Source organism: Perca fluviatilis, chromosome 10 (genome assembly GCF_010015445.1).
Source record: "Perca fluviatilis chromosome 10, GENO_Pfluv_1.0, whole genome shotgun sequence".
Classification (NCBI taxonomy): Eukaryota; Metazoa; Chordata; class Actinopteri; order Perciformes; family Percidae; genus Perca; species Perca fluviatilis.
In genome coordinates this window covers 26953399-26973305 of record NC_053121.1, presented here as the reverse complement: position 1 = coordinate 26973305, position 19907 = coordinate 26953399, and the positions used below count along the sequence as shown (strand labels likewise).

General features: G+C 39.9%; 1 protein-coding gene across 3 annotated transcripts in view; it reads right to left on the bottom strand.

The window, feature by feature from the left end:
- The window catches only part of LOC120566768 (ecto-NOX disulfide-thiol exchanger 2-like), a 224529-nt gene that overhangs the window by 95910 nt on the left and 108712 nt on the right, over positions 1-19907 (bottom strand). For all 3 annotated transcript variants that reach the window (XM_039813405.1, XM_039813407.1, XM_039813406.1), the window contains one exon: positions 16981-17112. In XM_039813405.1, coding sequence (XP_039669339.1) covers positions 16981-17112 — 132 coding nt within the window. The remainder of the gene's footprint in view (positions 1-16980; positions 17113-19907) is intronic.

The following is a 19907-nucleotide window of genomic DNA, read 5'->3' as shown; positions in this document are numbered from 1 at the left end:
TGCCATAATCTTTCTTTAGAGTCAGAGTAATGAGTCCTCAAGTGTCTTGAAAACTCTTGAAAAAAGCTCAAATAAATCCCTGAAATTAAGTATTTTAGACATAGCTGCCAGAGTGAATAGATCCAGCCAGATTTAGAGATGAGTGTATCTGTGTGTCTGTGATAATAAGTGGTAGATTGTAAGGTTGTAAGGTCAGAGAGAGAGAGGGAGAGAGAGAGAGAGAGAGAGAGAGAGACACACCAAAATAGCGAGCAAGAAGTAATCATAATTGACAGAGAGGGGAGAGATGGAGGAGAGCCATTTTTCTGGCTATTACACGGCACTCTGCTGTCATCACAGTGTGGGTGTATGAGTCAGTGATATAACAACATCCATTCAATATCCCAATAATAACACCGTGCCAACGTACACAACCTCCATTCACTAACCCTAACTATAAAGGTATCTATTATATTGAGATCAACAGACTTCTCTCATCTTTATGGTCAACCCAACTCAAACTAAATATAAGTTTACCTGACTGAATTCAATAACATTAATCCGTGCTGACAAAATAGTACCTGGCCACAAGGAGTCAATCTATCTCACACAACCGCTGACTTAAAGGTGCAATATGTAAAACTGACAGCTAGTGTTTAAAATAGTTACTGCAGTACAAATTCAAAATACTAGAAAGAGTCGTTTCCCCCGACCCCTCCTCCACAGATTCGAAGTTCACGGAGGTTGCCAGGCTGAGACCGCAGTATCCACAATTGTGCTGCTAGACGCTTGTGTCACATAGCCAGACATTACTTCACAGCACAACGGAGTAGCTAACATGAGATACTGGCTATATTGACAGTCAGCTTAGAATTACAGTAAGAACCGCTAAAAACACAACAATCTCGTTGTCCTCTCCACCCAACGGAAAGACACACTTCCTAGGCTTAGAATTACGGTAGGAACCACTAAAAACACAACAATCTTGCTGTCCTCTCCACCCAACGGAAAGACACACTTCCTAGGCTTAGAATTACGGTAGGAACCGCTAAAAACACAACAAGCTTGCTGTCCTCTCCACCCGACGGACAGGCACACTTCTTCGGCTTAGAATTAGCTACGGTAGGAACCGCTAAAAAATAACACTACCTTGCCGTCCTCTCCACCTGACTGAACACACTTTATTGGCTTAGAATTATGGCAACAATCACTAAACAGACTGCAAACTCATAATCTCCTCTTACCGATTTACAGCCCCCCTCTCTTGGCTTAAAATAACTCACCATTGTTGGCTACGGCTGCTGAACAGGCTACGCGTTATAAACAGCCCTGGCCCACTTGCCACTGTCGCAATAGCTACTGCTAATGCTTGCTCTTGAGGGAATTACTGTAATTGTTTGGGCTTTGTAAATTATAGAGTGTGGTCTAGACCTACTCTATCTGTAAAGTGTCTCGAGATAACTCTTGTTATGATTTGATACTATAAATAAACTTGAATTGAATTGAAATTAAATTGGTCCTCCTAACGTTAACAGTTAGCAGGGTTAGCATGGCGGCGTTAGCCAGGACCAGTCAGGATCACTTTACTGGCTGTGTCTCAATTGTTTTTGCAAGTAAGCAACTCGGGTACTCTAGCTATATAATTCAATGTGAGTACACAAATGTTGACATGACATAAAATGCCCGTCCCTTGTAACGTTAGCCGTGATAAATTAGCCTGAAGCTAATGCTTACCTGTTCAGGAGGAAATTATCCAACTCTGCGTCTTTTTGGGCTCTAAACTGTTTCCATCTTTCAAATACATCTCCAATATTTACCCGTGGTTTGTTACGTCTCTGGTCATCAAACCGTTTTTTTTAGGTTGGGTAGAATCTATCTCCTTTGATCCTGTTTGTTTCTTTGCTGCTTTAATGGCTGTACTAACGTTACAGCTGTAGCGCGCTGGGTTTACGTTTTTACAGGTATATCTGGCAACCCGGCCTGGCTGTCAAACTGGGCGGTTGATAACAACACACAGATCAAAACATAAACAGAAATTCCGTCACGGAACGGAAATGTCAAAAGGAGAAAATACTGGCATTAGCATTGTTGTCAGAAAAGATAGTATTTCAACTTAGCATGTTTCCTTAATATCTGATGACGCATTGGGGTCATTTTTGGATTTATTACAGTAAATATATTACATATTGGACCTTTAAAAGTAATAGCAGTTTGTATTCTGTAAGATAACAAAGAAAAGAAAAGAACAGTCATGATAACATATCTAATAGTTCTAATGGTAAATTTGATTTAAAAAAAAAAGTAACCTGGGTCAATGGTTTTCAACTATAATTCTGTAATTTAATTTTAAAAAATGAGGGAGGAATTCAGTTGAAGCTAAACGTGCCATCCCACATAAATAAACTACAAATAACCGGATGTTTAAAACGTTTAAGTACAAAAATCGAGAGGCATATTTGCTGTTTCAAGTTTTTCAGCCTTAAAGATAGGTTGAGGTGTTGGAAAATCACATCGGATACATACCAGGGGCCAGATGTATTAAAAATCTGTATGCCACATAAACCTGACTGTAATCTTTTATTGCAGGCATCCTTTTATTTTCCTGTGTTAATGTATTTTTCTTCTTTTATTCTTCAATGTGCATCATTTAGTAAAGTTTGCTTTGATATGAGCAGTATAAACTCAACAGACTATCTTTCTGACATAATAATGGTGGTTAACAGGTATATGTGAGAAATGAATGATGTATCATCTGTGTGTAATGGTCACACATAATGACAGCTGCTCTGACATTCTTAGAGAAGTTTGCCTAAGTGGCACAATTGGTAAAATTGCACTTCTTCTTTGCTGTTCCCTCCCCCCTCCATTGACGGGTCTAAAGACAAGTGGAGTGGGCAGAAGTATTGATATAAATATAGGTGATTAAGCATGTGTCTAATTTATATTTATTTATTCAGTAAGTGTAGAAGTGGAGGCTTGTGCACATGCACCCAGTTCTACAATGATTGAGATTTACTTTATAATTCTGATGCAAAGAATGCTAATGTATAAGTCTGCCTTTGTGCGTACTTGGAGGTTTTGTTGTGAATATACAGTTTTTTTTTGCATTTGCTTATGATGTCACAGGCCTAAACTGTTTATGAGGTAAAACATAAATATACAAACAAATAACTCAGTTCCTTTCTGCACCAATAAGTGAAAAATATGATGCTTTATTTTGACCTTCAGTTGTTATACCACAAAATCATCCATCAAAGTCAGTTGATTGGTGTAATGGACAAACAAACTGATCCCATTCCTGCCTCCTGCTGCTTCATTGAAAACGTACAAAATGTAGAATTAAACCAAATTAAGCCATTTTTGTTGTGCAGACACTTTTTTACTTTTGAAGCTCTTTATTCAGTGTCATATTGTCTGTCCACACCAGTGATATTTGAGTAATAATTATCTTAATTTACACAGCACTTATTTGAAAGTGTGCAGTCTTTTGTAGCAGCTTTTTGGACAGCTCTGATTAAATTGTGGAGGATGAAATGCAGGGTCTCTTAAATCAAAGGAAAACTGTGACATTTTGGGAAATACATTTTGTTTTACCAGTAGATCAATATACATTTCATCTCTGTATGTTCATCAACATTTGTTTAGCACAGCCTAGAACTAGGCTTTCAACAACTCCAAAGCTGTCATATGTACAGATGTGAAGAAATAGAATAATGACACATTGTAGTATAATTCGCAGTAAGCTACAGTATTGGAGGTATTTACTTCACCCACTGGTTGCATGCAGCTTCTCAAAAGTCTAGCCAACGTTGTTGGGTTTAAAGGCCCTGCACAGTCATGGTACACCAACACAGGTGTTAATTATTGTGCCTGATTAGAGGTTTTCTCAAGACTGTGTGGGAATGTACAGATTTAGATTGATTGACACCTCCCTCACTCTCGCAAGTGTTTTAGCACCTTTCAGAGCGGGACAAATGACCTTATTAGTTCATGGAGTCAGGCGACGTCACATAACTCCAGCATAACTCTTCCCACATTCAATTTGAGCAGAATTCTAATCGTCCAGAAAAAGTGACACCTGTGTGGTGTGCAAGGCCTTTAAACTCTTTGATATTTCTCAACTATAACCCACCTGATGCTGAATCTTTTAGGCTGCTACCGAAATCGATATATGAGAGTTTAAAAAAATCTGTTAACATATGAGATTTGTTTTATAACAGAAACAAACCATTGTGATACAGATCCCTCCATTGTTTTTTGGTTTGTGGCCATGTTGATGGTTAAAGGTCCTATGACATGGTGCTCTTTGGATGCTTTTATGTAGACCTTAGTGATCCCCTAATACTGTATCTGAAGTCTCTTTCCCGAAATTCAGCTTTGGTGCAGAAATACAGCCACTAGAGCCAGTCCTACAATGAGCTTTCCTTAGTATGTGCCATTTCTGTGGCTGAAGCTATTGAGGAGGAGAGTGGGAGGGGCAAGGTGGAGGGTGGGGGTGTGGCCTTGACCAACTGCCACTTTTCTCGTTTGAAAGCCATGATGTCTCTCTCTCATGGGTTGGCCAAATTCTCTGGGCGGGCAAAGCAGAGAAAGGGGAGGTAACCTTGCTTGTTATGACCTCATAACAAGCAGATTCCAAAACGGTTCATCTGAGCTTTCATTTTCTCAAAGGCAGAGCAGGATACCCAGGGCTCGGTTTACACCTATCGCCATTTCTAGCCACTGGGGGACCATAGACAGGCTGGGGGAACTCATATTAATGTTAAAAATCCTCATAAAGTAAAATTTTCGTGCCATGGGACCTTTAAGATAATAAATTGTTGGCAAGTTTTAACAGGGGACAGAGGAATACATGGATGTAATCAGTAAAAAAATAAGTAAAAAGCCTGCCATAATCTTTCTTTAGAGTTAGAGTTATGAGTCCTAAAGTGTCTTGAAAACTCTTTTTCTAAAAGCTAAATTAAATCCCTGAGGTGAAATATCTTAGACAGCTGCCAGAGTGAATAGATCCAGCCAGATTTAGAGATGAGTGTATCTGTGTCTGTGATAATAAGTGGTAGATTGTAAGGTCGTAAGGTCAGAGAGAGAGAGAGAGAGAGAGAGAGAGAGAGAGTGAGAGAGACACCGAAACAGCGAGTGAAACAAACCATTGTGATACAGAGCCCTCCATTGTGTTATTTTTTTTTAAAATGTGACCAAGATACATATGCAGGTCAGTCAGCGCTCTTTGGTGGACAAACTATATAATGGTGGAACTGTTTTTAAATTACCTCAAACCTAGTATGGCATTTCTGTACTGTCATTTTATGTTTCTTATCTGCCAACATATGTAGCTCAGCGTACAGTCAGGGAGACTCCTCTTACGTTGTCTCTCTTCTCTTTACCTGATCAGCTGGGCAGTGGGTGTTACGGTTCTGTATACCAATTAGAATTGGGCACTTATGTTCTAACCAATCACAGCAGACTACCTGGTTTTAAATCTGTTCTCTCTCCTGCTTCTGTCAGTTGTATTTTCAGGCGAGAGTGCGACCCGCCTCCTCCCCTTCCGCCTCCAGGCCTTTTCGTCGGTGTTCTCGGTCTTTTCCCGGCTGACGGCTCGTTTTCTCGTCTTCGGTTTTTCTCACCACCACCAGTGTCTAGTTTCCATTGGGGGATGTGTTTGGTTTTCCTAACCATTAGATTTGTATAGATACCCCTTTACAATGGAGAATAATCTCCAAATAATTATGTTGTACTTACTTGGTTATATCTTATTATTAAATGTTGCATATCTGCAACGGAGTCTCTCCTGATTGAAATACTGTACACCAATTCCGATATATCTACAATTAGCCAATTTTGGGTGATAATGGTAATAATGGTAATACATTTTAAAGCACTTTTTTATAATACTCAAAGACACTTTAAAGAGTTCAAATTGAAAACAACACACTTAAAATATATAACACAAAATTAATCAAACATTAAGCAGTTCTAAAAAGGTTTGACTTGTGATTTGAACGTGGACTGATTGGTGCAGTCTTGGATGTATTTTGAGAGAGAGTTCCAGATTGAGGGGGCAGGTATGGGGAAGGGTCTGTCGCCCCAGGTCCAGTGCTTGGTCCTCAGTGGTAGAGGCAGGAGGTTGGCATCAGAGGAGCGGAGGCTGTAGGAAGGAGTGTGGTGGTGCAGTAGGTCGGTGAGCTAGGAGGGGCCCTGGTTATGGAGGGCTTTGTGGTGATATATCGATCCAGCTCTTCTCTCAACAAATCAAAGAGTATCTTGGATCTATGAGAGGTCTTTATGGGTTCACTTGGTTCCTAGAAACCAAGCAGTCCATCCAGGATTTCGCAATGTCGCGATCGCAAAAATTCACGTGAATTCAACCAATCACCATGAATTTAGTGTGACTCGCAATTTTGACCAATCACCGCAAATTTGACCAAAAAACAGAGTTTCCCACGACTTCAACCAATCCCAGCAGTCCCACGTGCCAGACTTTGTATCAGTATGTGACTCTGAGAGCCAATGACCAAGCGGGAGTGAGAACGTCAAATTAATTTCGCCAAATTAATTTCGCCAAATTAATTTCGCCAAATTGCTATCTGCAGCGGGCGGGGCGGCTGCTCAGTTCCCCCCACGACCGACGCGTGCAGGATGCAGGAAATAAATGGAGATGAGACGTGATGTAAAGATCAACAAGCCATTGACACATATGTTCAAATTTGATTCATTCAATAAATTATTATTTTTTGTCTTAAATCCACCAGCCATTTTCATATAATAATAACATTTGCAGCATCCTGAGCCTTTTTGGTAAGGTTCTAAGTAAAACTCAGCCCAGAGTAGTTTTATTCTCCCCAAAACAAATTTTGCAACTTTCACTGGAACTTCATTGCAACAAAAATACAAAAGACATCGCAACTTCTATCGCAACTTTTTACAAAAGCTCCCGCAAAATCAGGCATTTTTGGCCGCAACAATCTCAAAAAAAGGCTGCGAATTCCTGGAGGGACTGACCAAGACCCAACCATGAATATGTGTCAGGCCATGTCGACATTATATCACGTCTAATTGGGTTAGGTAGGATGCTGTTCTATTGCCACGGATCACACGTCTGTGTGTGAATGTGCAGTGTCATACTCATCATTTTCCTGCTCTTTTTAACAGTGGCTGCTCCTTAATTGGTAAAGCATCACACTACTGTCAGTGTTGGTCTTTTTTCGGACTGTTGAGGTTGCCCACATTTTGGGTCTGGGGTACTTAATTCGTCTCTTTCTTTCCTTGGGTCTCTTTCGGATCAGCTTAAAAAAAAGGATCCTTGAGGACGTCTATCTTTGATGTAATGATGGCTAGCTTACTCACTAACAATGACAAATTTCAATGCCAATGTCAATTTATTTATATAGCACGTTTAAAAACAACTGGGTTGACCAAAGTGCTTTACAAGGTAAAAACAACAATAATACATCAATTGAATACAGAGTACATCACAAAGAAAAATAAAGAATAAAAGGTAATAATATCTTTCCTTAACTGGAAGTAAAGGCCAAAGAAAATATGTGTTTTTAACAGTGATTTGAAGTGTTCGAGAGTAGGGACCTTTTTAATATGAAATGGTAAACTGTTCCACAAGGTAGGGACGGCCACAGCAAAGGCTCGATCACCTCTGGTTATGACGCTGGTTATTGGCACATCCAGGAGGAGCAGATTGGCTGATCTCAACACTCTTGTTGGAGAATGAGCATGAAGGAGCTCGGTCAGGTAAGGCGGCGCCAATCCTTGGATAGATTTAAAAGTTAACAGTAAGATTTTAAAATCGATCCTATAGCGAACAGGTAGCCAGTGGAGGGAGCGCAACACAGGTATAATGTGGTCCCTCTTCTTTTTTCCTGTCAGGAGGCGGGCAGCAGCATTTTGGACTAGCTGCAGGTGTTGAATAGATGGCTGGTTTAAACCCATATACAAAGAATTACAATAGTCAAGTCAAGAAGTTATGATAGCATCAACCTCTCTAAGTCATTAGGACGTAGATAGGCCTTTACCATGGCTATATTTCTCACCTGAAAGAACCTAGACCTGACAACGGAGGAAATCTGCTTCTCAAATTTAAAGGTGTTGTCGAAATAGACACCGATACTTTTTTTTTTAAGATAATTTTTGAGGCACTTTTAGGCCTTTATTGACAGGACAGCTGAAGAAATTAAAGTAATGAGAGAGGGGGAATGACATGCAGCAAAGGGCCACAGGTCGGAGTCGAACCAGGGCCCGCTGTGTTACACTATAACTATAACCTCAGTTTTGTCTCTGTTGAAGTTGAGGAAGTTTAGGCTCATCCATCTTTTAATGTCATTTAGACAATCAAGCAGGGGCTGCAATGAGCCCTTAGTTTTTAGATTTAAAGGCATATCAATTTGCACATCATCTGCAAAACTGTAGAAAGAGACCTCATATCTTTCATATATGGACGCTCATATATAATGAGTAGAGATGCACCGATTACAATTTTCTGGGCCGATTCCATTTCCGATTTTTCGTTGAGTTTGACCTGCCGATACCGATTTTAGCCGATTCCAATTTAATTTTTTCTAACCACTTTACAGCACACACAAATATTTATTTTCTATCTTTTCTTTAATAGAACATTTTACATTTTGCATATAAAATTTTTTGGACAGATAATCAATCGCTATAAAACAGAACTATATAAATTACTCCTGGTGTGGGAAATTCACACACATCTAAAGTGCAATGTTATGGAATAACCATTTACTTCTATTCACATCCAATAGCCAACAAAAAAGTGATATATTTAGCAAACTAAACCATCTATAAGCAGTAATTGTTAAGAGTGCATGTCGGAGAATAGCGCGGACACGCGTTATTTATATGCTACAGTAGTTACACTGCATTAAGATAATGTAATTAATAGTGGGTTTAATGTTATTATTTGCTATCCTATATATAATTCCTATGCATTGTGTATGGTAGCCTTTACAATGTTATTTATTTAAAGCATTTGACTGGCATAAAATCGGCATATGTCAGACTGACCGGCCGGTCGCCGGTCATGGCCGATCACATGAAAAACGGCCAATTCCGGTCACCAGCCGGTCAATCGGTGCATCTCTAATAATGAGAATAGGATAGGGCCTAAGACAGAGCCTTGAGGGACACCGCAGGTTAATGGGGCCGTCTCGGAAGAGTAATCGCCAAGGTGGACAGAAAAGCTCCTATCTGTGAGGTATGATTGGAGCCACCTGAGTACAGTACCTTAAATTCCTACACACTGTTCCAAGCGTGACAAGAGGATTGAGTGTTCAACAGAGTCGATGGAAGTGGTGAGGTCTAAGAGTACCAGGATGGCGGGGACTCCTGAATCAACAGTTAAGATTAGGTCATTAAAAACTCTTAAAGCGCCCATATTATGCTCATTTTCAGGTTCATAACTGTATTTTAAGATTGTACCAGAATAGGTTTACATGGTTTAATTTTCAAAAAACACCATATTGTTGTTGTACTGCACAGCTCTCTCTCACTGCTGCAGATCCTCTTTTCACCTGGTTTCTGTTTTAGCTACAGAGTGAGACCTCTTTTCATCTTCTTCTTCTGTACTATCTTTGATTGCACTCGCACATGCTCAGTAGCTCAGATGTAAAGCATGTCAGCTAGCTAGCTCTAGAGACAGTAAAAGAAAGGCTGTTTCTCCAACTTTGGTCAGTTACAAGGCAGGATTAGCTGGGAGACTTCTAAATGAGGGCCCACATGTAAGTAGTTCTTTTGTAGATTATGGTGAACTTGTGTGTGTTGTAGCAGTGCTTTGCTATTGAGAACGACGTAGCATGCTAGCGTTAGCATTAGCGTTAGCATGCTAATGCTAACGGTTAGCATGCTAACGAGCTAACGGTTGTGGTTAGCCAGCTCATTTCGGACTGTGACGTCACAATCCGAGCCGATTTTGAACAGCTCACTAGGAGACTGAAGGCAGGACACATTCAGAAACCGTATCTCACTCAAAACAGCATGGATGGATTTTTTTCAAAGTTTGTATGTGTGTGGAAGCACCAGAGACACAAAATAACACCCCAAATCCCAGAAAAAGTGATTTTTTCATAATATGGGCACTTTAAAAGGGCAGTTTCAGTGCTATGACGGGGTTAAAACCAGACAAGATACAACATGTCAACAAGAACATTTGGAGCTGTATTTTTCCCCTCTATTAACTTATTTGACATCTGTGTATAAAGCTAAACTTGGAACATCTCTGTACTGAACCCCTAAAGACAATACTGATAATTATCTTCTCTCCTAAATCCAAACATGACAACAAACAGAACTATTTTCCAACAGTAGAGTAGTAGTAGAGTATTCATTAAAAGTATGAATAACCTTCAAATAAATCACACACACACTGTTCAGTTGGAAAGTAATGGAGACTGGTCAGGTTTTCTGTAGTTTAGAGCCAACACTGAGCAGGATTCTTTAAGTCGTGATGGAGAGTTGATAGTCATCTGCATTAAATCAAAGACGTAAAACATGACAAGTGACTTAGTATGTGTGTGCATCTTTCTTTTATAGCTTGTGTCAAGTTATGCTCTATGTTGTGTGTGTGTGTGTGTGTGTGTGTGTGTGTGTGTGTGTGTGTGTGTGTGTTGTGTGTGTGTGTGTGTGTGTGTGTGTGTGTGTGTGGGAGGCTCATGGGGGAAGGAATGCGTGTGCTGAGTATGTTCAGAGTGGCTCAAAATGTGCAGGAGGTTCAGGGCTAACAGACTATAAATGTGTAGGTACATCGCCTGCCAAAGTCTACTGAACCTATGGATTATGGATGAAGTTCAGCAGAGGTCTCCTTTCAGCTGCCTGTTTAAGTGCAGGTAGAACAGGGATAGTAGATGCACAGTCATAACTCAGACTGCACTTAGCAGTCCACTTTGATTGACCTGAGATATATACGCTTCATAAATGGTTAAAGGGAAAGCGACAGACAGAGATGGTGGAGTCAAAGAAAAAGAACTGGTAGGAGTCCTTCAAAAAGAATGTTCTGAACAGAGATATGCATCATGTAAAAAAAAAATAACCAATGCTCTCACAAAATGACTGATAGCAGAAACGATTACAGTACTGTTTAAACTGAAGGTGTTTAAAGGAGAGCTTAATTCAAGTCCTTAATATAAGTGAAAACACATGATATCAACTTTAGATTTTAAGGATTAAGATTGAAGTCTGTAGGTTTTATTTTGTAATTTCCTTGAATTCATATGTACTCAGTTTGTAGCATGACCTACTTTATCGCATGTACCGTTTGGGTTTTTCAGTGCAACCGAGCGAAGGCTGAAACTGTGAAAGCTCTCAGCTCTCTAAAAACCCGATGAACAGCATGTGCTCTAATGTGGCTGTGGGTTGCAGCGGCTGACTCAGCTGTAATGAGACATTAATGAAGATGTTGGGTAATTTGCGCTGGCGAGGGAGAGAGGGAGGGAGGAGGAATAGGGAAGGAGGGAGGAGGAAGGAAAAGGGAAAGCTAGGGAAGCACCAGCTGCTGTTCCAGATGATCCATGAGGGGAGCCACAGCTGTCCCCTTCACCTGACCCTCCTCCCTCTCCATCTCTTTCTCCTCCCCTCTGTCCTCTCTACACCACCATTCAGAAACTGCTTCAGCAGAATGACTTTAATGAAGATATATTACCACAACTAAGGCCTTATCCATTCTTTGCCACACAGATTAAATCCCTCGATACACTTCTCCCTCTTGATGTGTGGGCAAGAGAGTGTTTCCCTCCATCTCCATCAGGGACAGCTCCCACTCTGTCGGTAATGTTTATGATACTCTTGAGAGGAGAGCTGGCCGAGGCTGTTCCGAGTGTGAAAGCAGTAAATACCAAAAATTAAATGAAATAAGTGAACTGTGGTAGTAAAGGGCAGCAACTTCCACACCCAAATTTGTAAATATGGATTCAAATGACAATCATATGCATGTATGCGAAGTGAACACACAAATGAAAAGCATGTGCTAAGTACCACAAATAAGGTAAAAAAAAAAAATAAACTACCACCAAGGACAGATAAATGACTAATCACAGAGGGAGAGCCAAACAGTGGAGCCTAACCTTATGGAAAGGGGAATTGGTAAGACTGACTGTAATGTTCTCAATGCAGAATACTTAACAATGAAGTGCTCTCTTAGTTTGTAATGACATTGTAAAATAATAAACAGATGTGCACACGGGCCAATGCTTCATTAATCTTAAAGCTCTCAGCTTTAAAATATTTATCCAGTGTTCTGAGAGTAGTTTTAATGAAGTGTTATAAGTCTCATGTTGGCTGAGCCCAATATTTTTTTTAATGAGATGGTGTGTGCTCTCTTAAGGACAAAATAATGGCACAGTGCTCTGATTGGTTAAATTTGTTCATTTATGCTCATGAGTTGAAAAAAAAGACATGTAGCAGCAAGTTTCCATGTTGAATCCATGAGGTTCTGCGTCTTTGAACAGCGTTCTTTGCTAATCCTTACCCTTATTAACTGCAATTTGAGAAAAACGGAGATCATGGATACCTTTGGTATCACCGAGGGGCCATTTGTTAATTGACTGGGCCTTCTTCAAAGTCCTAACCATGTACAGATGAAGACATGCCTGCAATGCTGCTGCACACCTTTGTCATACTCTGCAGTCTGTTTCTATTTCTGTGGGCAAGCAACCCGTACCAGCTGACAAAGGAAGATGTGAGGGCTGATTCAATAAAGCAGGAATAAAACAATTTCATGGTATTGTCAACATTAAAACTTCGAAGCTTACGATTAAAGTACATGAGCTCACAAGCTTTTTTAAACACAGCAGCTACATGAAGCTCGAAGGTCAGCTTGTCATCAATTACAGTGCCAAGATCGTTCTGCTACACAAGCTAATGATCATTGAAGTAAAGCTTGAGCTTTTTGTCTGTGACCCAAACAGGAAGATGTCTCTAGCCAACCTTTAGGACTGAGCCACTGTTCTGTGCATGTTTGTGTGTGTGCATGTGAGTGTTGCTTACATAGTCATTGAGTCGTAACTCCATCTCCCAGAGTCAGCTCAGTGTATCCAATTTAATTGGATCATTCCCACTTGACAACACAAACCAACACGGGACCTGGGCAGGGATCAAATCGAACTTTCAATTTCAAGACTATAAAATTCCCACTAATGCAATCTCAATCTTCATCTGTTATGCACAAAGAAAATAAAATAAATTTAATAAACTGCTGTGAAAGAGCCATGTGTGTGTTTAAGTTCTTCTCATTCTTCTTCAGATCACTCTATAAAAACAATTTTCTACTTGCAAAACACAAAACACAAAAAAACAACTTGTACTTACAAAGTCAAAATATATGGCAATTTATGGATCAATAAATGAATAGCCTATCCAGCAAAAAACTAACAAACACATACAGCATGTCAGCTAATAGGAATTAAACAAGAATCTCCACTGAGTGTCCCGTCATTCAATGCTTGTGCACTGTCCGATATTATAAAACGTGCAGCAGAATTTGCTCTCTAATAACGTTAAATGATGGAGTTGACGCAGGAATGTATCAGTGGATTCATTATGAGAAGCAGGGGGTGGTCATTTATTAAGACTTCAATGGCAAAATAGGTTTTAAAAATCCATCTCTCCTTCACCAGGTGTCATAATCACATGAACATTGTCTTTTCACATAAATTCGCTGTCAGGTCTGAATCAAGCAGTAAAGAACATTAATGTTAAAGTCACCGTTTGTCTAAATGACAACTTACCATTACTTTGACATATAAATGAAGCCAGCATGTTAGAAAAGGACCAAATATTAGCATGATGATTAATAACGACATAATGTATGTTAACAACAAGCCTTTACTGTGGCTGCTTTTAAAGCTTCTTAAAACACAATATAATCCGAAATGAACACGGTTGCAGATGCCAAGGCCGACAGTAGGTGTGATTCTGTTTATAATACATTAGGTGTCCACATGAGGGGACGTTTTCCCACATTTACAGTTGGTGCATTCATTAATTTTATGGCCGCATGTAGACTTATGCACAGATGACTAAGCTTACATCTCTCAGACCCTCGTGGACCCTGAGAGCTATGCAAAAAGTATAATTTAAGCTTTTAGCCCTGGGGTTCAAAGTTCTTTCCTCTGGGGTGACCTTTAATGACTACTACTTTACTGCTACTCTTGTCCATGGGAATTATTGACTCTTTGTACATGACGTACTGTAGAAAGTTAATAGAGTATAGTTATGAGACCTTGTGATTTGAAAAGTTGAGCTTTAACATAGTGTACTCAAAGTCTCTTATTGTTCAGATATGATTTTCCATAAAGAAATATCCTTTCAAATGTGGCTCAGAATAAATGTTACACTCCTTGTGACACTTTGCAAATTAATGTAGATGAGTTAAAGGTGTAGTTTATTAAAGCAATATAAGAGTGAAATTTCTCACACAAAACACTATTCCTGATGGGCAGACAACACCAGCTCCTCATTAGAGGAATTCAGCACTTTTTTAGTGTGATGTACCAATCAACACCCAGTTGAGAACTGAACTGTTGTTAGTCTAAAACTGCCTGTAAAACGGAGGTATTTGGGAGATTAAGCTTTGTTTTTTATATCAAACACAACATTACACTATGTTAATTAACCAGGGGAACTATATTCTTATTTCAGTAAAGTGGGCTGTTTATGCTTGCCTGTTCATGGTGACACCAAAACTGTCTATGGAGAAGAACATAGACTGAATGTCCATCTTGTGTACTTAAGTTTATGGTTTCTGTACAAATAATTTCTTTTATTGTTGACTGTGTTTGTATTATAGCACAGTAACTGTGCATTAGTGTTTTCAGGGCATAGCGGTACCCACTGAGTCTTACTCTTCAACAAAAGAAGTCTGCTCATGCCTCAGTTGGGGTTGTGACCTGTAGTTTAAGAAACCAGGCCTTAGAGGGATTATGGGATGTTGATGTGTTTATATATATTGACTTTAAAGGAGCTGGGTTATACAGAAGGGATTGGCATGCAGAAACATTATCTTCTCTTAAACCCCTCTGTTGTAAACTTGGCAGATTTGATATGCCAACAGACACACACTACATGCTGGCACATTATCAGCTGCTGACCAAATGTGACCTGATGAAAGCAGGCACTAGTTATACATCATAACTCTATTTCTAAGCACATAGGCTGAGCCCGCTGATATGTCTCCCATTGGAAGAGTTTGACATGTTGGGATGTAAGATAATTATTTTACTTGCAGAGAGTTAGATAAGATGCCACTCTCATATCTGTCTGTTAGACATGAAGCTCTAGCTAGCAACTGTTTAGCTTAGCTTAGCTTAGCTTAGCATAAAGACTGGAAACAGGGGGAAACAGCCAGCCCGGCTCAGTCCAAAGGTAACAAAATCTGTCTACAAGTGCCTCCAAAGCTAGCCAAGCAAGGTATTACTCTATACTTTGTTTAATCGTACAAAAAACAAAGTAAAAGACAATTTCTGTTTTTTACAGGGGGTATGTGCAAGATTTCTTTGGTGCGATCAGTAAGTCTTGTCCTTGTCCTCAAATCACTATGCTTGGCCAACAAATAGTTCCGCAGTGGCCTTTAGAGATGCTAGTAGGCAGATTTTGTTACTTTAGGACAGAGCCAGGCTAGCTCGGTTTCTTCCTGCTTTCCGTCTTTATGCTAAGCAAAGATAACCGGCTGCTGTACAGACATGTGAGAGGTGTAGATCCTCTCTTCTAGAGGACATCTCCAGCTCTCTGTGTCTCAGCAGGGCAAGGCATATAATTAACAACCCTTCCCACCCCAGTCAGCACCTGTTCAACCTCCTGCCCTCTGGCAGGTGGTACAGGTGCATAAAGAGACAAACAGACTCAAAAACAGTTTCTTCCCCTGGGCTATCAGAACTCATAATTCCTGCAAATAACATTACCTGGCAACATGGAAAAACATTTAAATTTGAAATGCATTGCTATTTTATCCCATGACTGACCCCCTCTCATGTGCAATTCTTATATGTTATTTATCTATTTATTTAATACTTATGTCCTGAATGTATGTGATGTCTTGTTTTGTTTTTATTGTTAAAACTCTTTCACTGAACAGAAGAGCTCTCCAAATTTCAATGTATGTTACCATGTTCAATGACAATAAAGGATATCTATCTATCTATCCATCTATCTATCCATCCATCCATCCATCAAACTCTGGGCAAAAAAATCAAATAATTTCAAAAACTGCATAAATCTTTCACCTATACTAAAATGTGCATTTATGTGCTCAGCCAATCAGGATGAAGCTAGTCAACCCCATGGGGGCTGGATGAGGATTACTAACTCTTCAGTAACTCGTGGAACAGAGAGGCAACTCCTTAAAGGGGTTACCACATATACTGTAAACATCCTGACCTCCTGTGAACAGTCAGACAAGGATGACTTACAGCCCCCACGGGCCCCACACAGGTACGTATAAAAGCATACACACGTCATCATCCTTTGGACACATTTGCCATTTCCAAACCTTTACTTAAGCAAGAAAATGAGCTAACAGCACATTATTCATTATAATTGCCTGGGGGAGTAGATGCAGAGGAGGGGAAGTTCTAGACATTCAAACATTGACGCATCGGGAGCTGCCCAGTGCGATGAGAACAACTTCTCCCGTGCTGATGCTCAACGACTTGCTCAAGGGCAGCGGAGGGGGAGGAAACACTGTTACTCATGCATCCTCCTACACACATTTTGTTCTAGCCAGTCTGTGGATTCAAGGCAACAACCAAAAAAGGTTCTGTAACCTTTAGGTGGCTGTTTCTCCCACCTCTAAACATGTAGGCAGCTATACCTTACTTACAGTATATCTTCCAACCACAAAAAGTGTCAACGTAAGTCTAACAAGTTCATTTTTATGAGCTGTGGGATAGAAATTCCCACATCAATATATTCCCCGTACAACACAACGCATTTCTGTGCGGGACTGTGTGATCTGTTTGGCAGCATGTAGCATGTTTTCTGTGGTACCTGGTATGGGCTGATGTCCAGTCATGCTTATCGGAGGCATTCCCAGGTTGCTCATGGCTGTTGCCCAGGCGCTGGGGTCTGACATGGGCATTGTCATGGAGTTAGAAGCCATGGTCATGTTATGGTTTGCAACTGGAGAGAGAGACACACAAGAGGAAAGAAAGAGTGAGATTTAAAATTCCCTTTTCGGATCGTTATTCGAGTTCCCCGCCCAAAAAAAGATGAGCATTGATTTAGATGGGTTAAAGGAAAGCCCAGGGTCAAAACCATAATTAAATTTAAGGTGGCTTTCGTTTGCGACAAAATTTCACACCTCACTGACACAAGTGCGTTGTGATCTCCACCCTCGTTTCAATTCTGTCACCCTGCTTTCAGCCTAACAGCCAAAACACACCGGGCGCGTAAGCGTCACATATAGCAGCGTAGCTATTTTTATTTTCGGCACCAATGTTATCCACACACACACACACGCACACACACACACACACATACACACACACACACACACACACACAATTACCACAGTTTTCTCCACTCAGCAGGTCTCTTTCTATGAGAGAGAGAGAGAGAGAGAGAGAGAGAGAGAGAGAAGAGAAAAGAGAAAAAAGAGAAAGATCGCTATATGATCTGCACGTAGAAATACATGTCTGGTGTGAATGGCCAGGCGCACGATCAGGCACGTATCTACGCTACGCGACACTTACGTACCCGGTGTGTTCCAGCTGTGTCTGTATTGACTTTTACAACAAATTCACGTCATTTACAATACTTTCCTCTTCATGAAGTTGTTTGTTCAACTACCGCACAGAGGTTCAACATCCGGCCTCTTGGCACTTCCTGTCTCAGTGACCTATGACCTCTGCTCAAAAGGCTGCAGCTGCTCGGACTGACAATGCTGTCACACACCTGTACAGACACCACACATACACTCTAAACTCTTCCACGAAAAGTTTTCATGACAACATCTGGCCCAAGAATACTGCAACTGAAAAACAGAGCACATTTTTAACTGCTAAAAGTCAAATTTTGGACAGTAAGTTAAAGATAAAAGTAAAAAATCCTTAGCTTTTACTTCTACTCATAAACGTAAGAAAAAGCCATTTATCAAATTTCTCACAACTTAAAAACAATCAAGTTGTTTAAGAGTACATCCCATTTTTTGTTTGATGTAACATGTTAAGGAGTGAGTAGCTATGTTTCCATCCACACGTTTTTATCCGAATTAAGTGATATCGAATGAAAAATGCCTTATGGAAACAGTAAAATCCGACTGAATTTCATGAATATCGACTCAAAGAAAATACGTTTGGTCTCATCGGATTTTCTCTTGATCGATATACGGCTTATGCGATAAACGCTGATGGAAACGTTATTTGCCAAATAAATAATGAATTGCGATTAAGTTTTAGTTCATTTTATGGTTGCAACCCGCCACAAAACGAAGAAGGAGAAGTTTTAGTTCATTTCCGCCCAGTATTTCCGCTCTGTTTGCACACATGACAGCTGTCAACAAAAACAGATGTAAGCGGACAAATGACGAGACGAGATACTTTTAAAATTTAATTTACCAGAAAAATATAACGGCTATTTTAGATAGCAAAAATCTAAGAAACGCCATAGGAGCTCGCGAAGGAAATGACCAACAAAGGTTACGACAGGGACATTCTAAAACGCTTAACGTGAAAAAGCTTAACGTGGTTTAATGTATCTAAACAACAATCAATCATCACCAGATGTATCATGGTCATATCTTGTCATGAACACTTAAGCCTGTCAAAAAAAACTAAATCGAAATCCAACGATTATAGAAGTTATCTCACGTTAATGTTTTCTTCATCAATTGGCCCTATGGCGAGGAAAAAGCTAACGTGGTTTAATGTACCTAAACAATGATCAATGATTACCTAATTTCTTTCTCATATTGCTCCTCATAACCACTGAAAACTGTCAAAAACTCGAACCCAAAGTCCAATTATTATGGACATTATCTGACATTAAGTGTTTCTGCTTCATTAGAGCCTATGGAAAAGCTTAATGTTGAATGTACCTAAACAATGATCAATCATCACCAAATTTCTCTCTCATATTGCTCCTCATAACCACTGAAAACTGTCAAATAATCTAACCCAATGTCCAATTATTATGAACGTTATCTGACATAAAGCGTTTCTGCTTCACAGCAGGGCAGCGGAGCGGCTGGGGGTTGACTCTCTACGGTTCTCATTGGCTTTATAAGTCCTAATGTGAAAAAGCTTAACATGGTTTAATCTAAACAACGATCAATCATCACCAAACTCCTCTCCTATATTGCTCATCATAACCACTTTAAACGGTCAAATCTAACCCAATGCCCAAATATTATGGACGTTATCTGACACAATGATGAAGAAAACATTAACGTGAGATAACTTCTATAATCGTTGGATTTCGATTTAGTTTTTTTGACAGACTTAAGTGTTCATGACAAGATATGACCATGATACATCTGGTGATGATTGATCGTTGTTTAGATACATTAAACCACGTTAAGCTTTTTCACGTTAAGCGTTTTAGAATGTCCCTTACGACAAGCCGTGGGACGTCCTGCGGAGTAAATGGAAGGCGCTCAAACAGCGATACATGTCTCAAAAAAGAGAGTTGTCTCGCAGCGGTGCCGGAGGGAAAATAAAAGGCAAGTTCCACCTTTTTGATGAGCTGGATCAGATCCTCGGCCAAAGGCCCATCGTAGCTTCCTTGGCTTCTAATATTAACAACAACTATTACTTTTGTCTAGCAAAACTTTGTTCGCAAAAGTTCGCTTGAATGTTGTGCGATTCAGTGCAAAAATAACACCTTAAAATGTCTCAAATCAAATCGATATACCAATTTTATCGCAAAACAGCATGTGACGTCATTACGCACAGGTTTTTATTCGCTTTAAAGCTGTT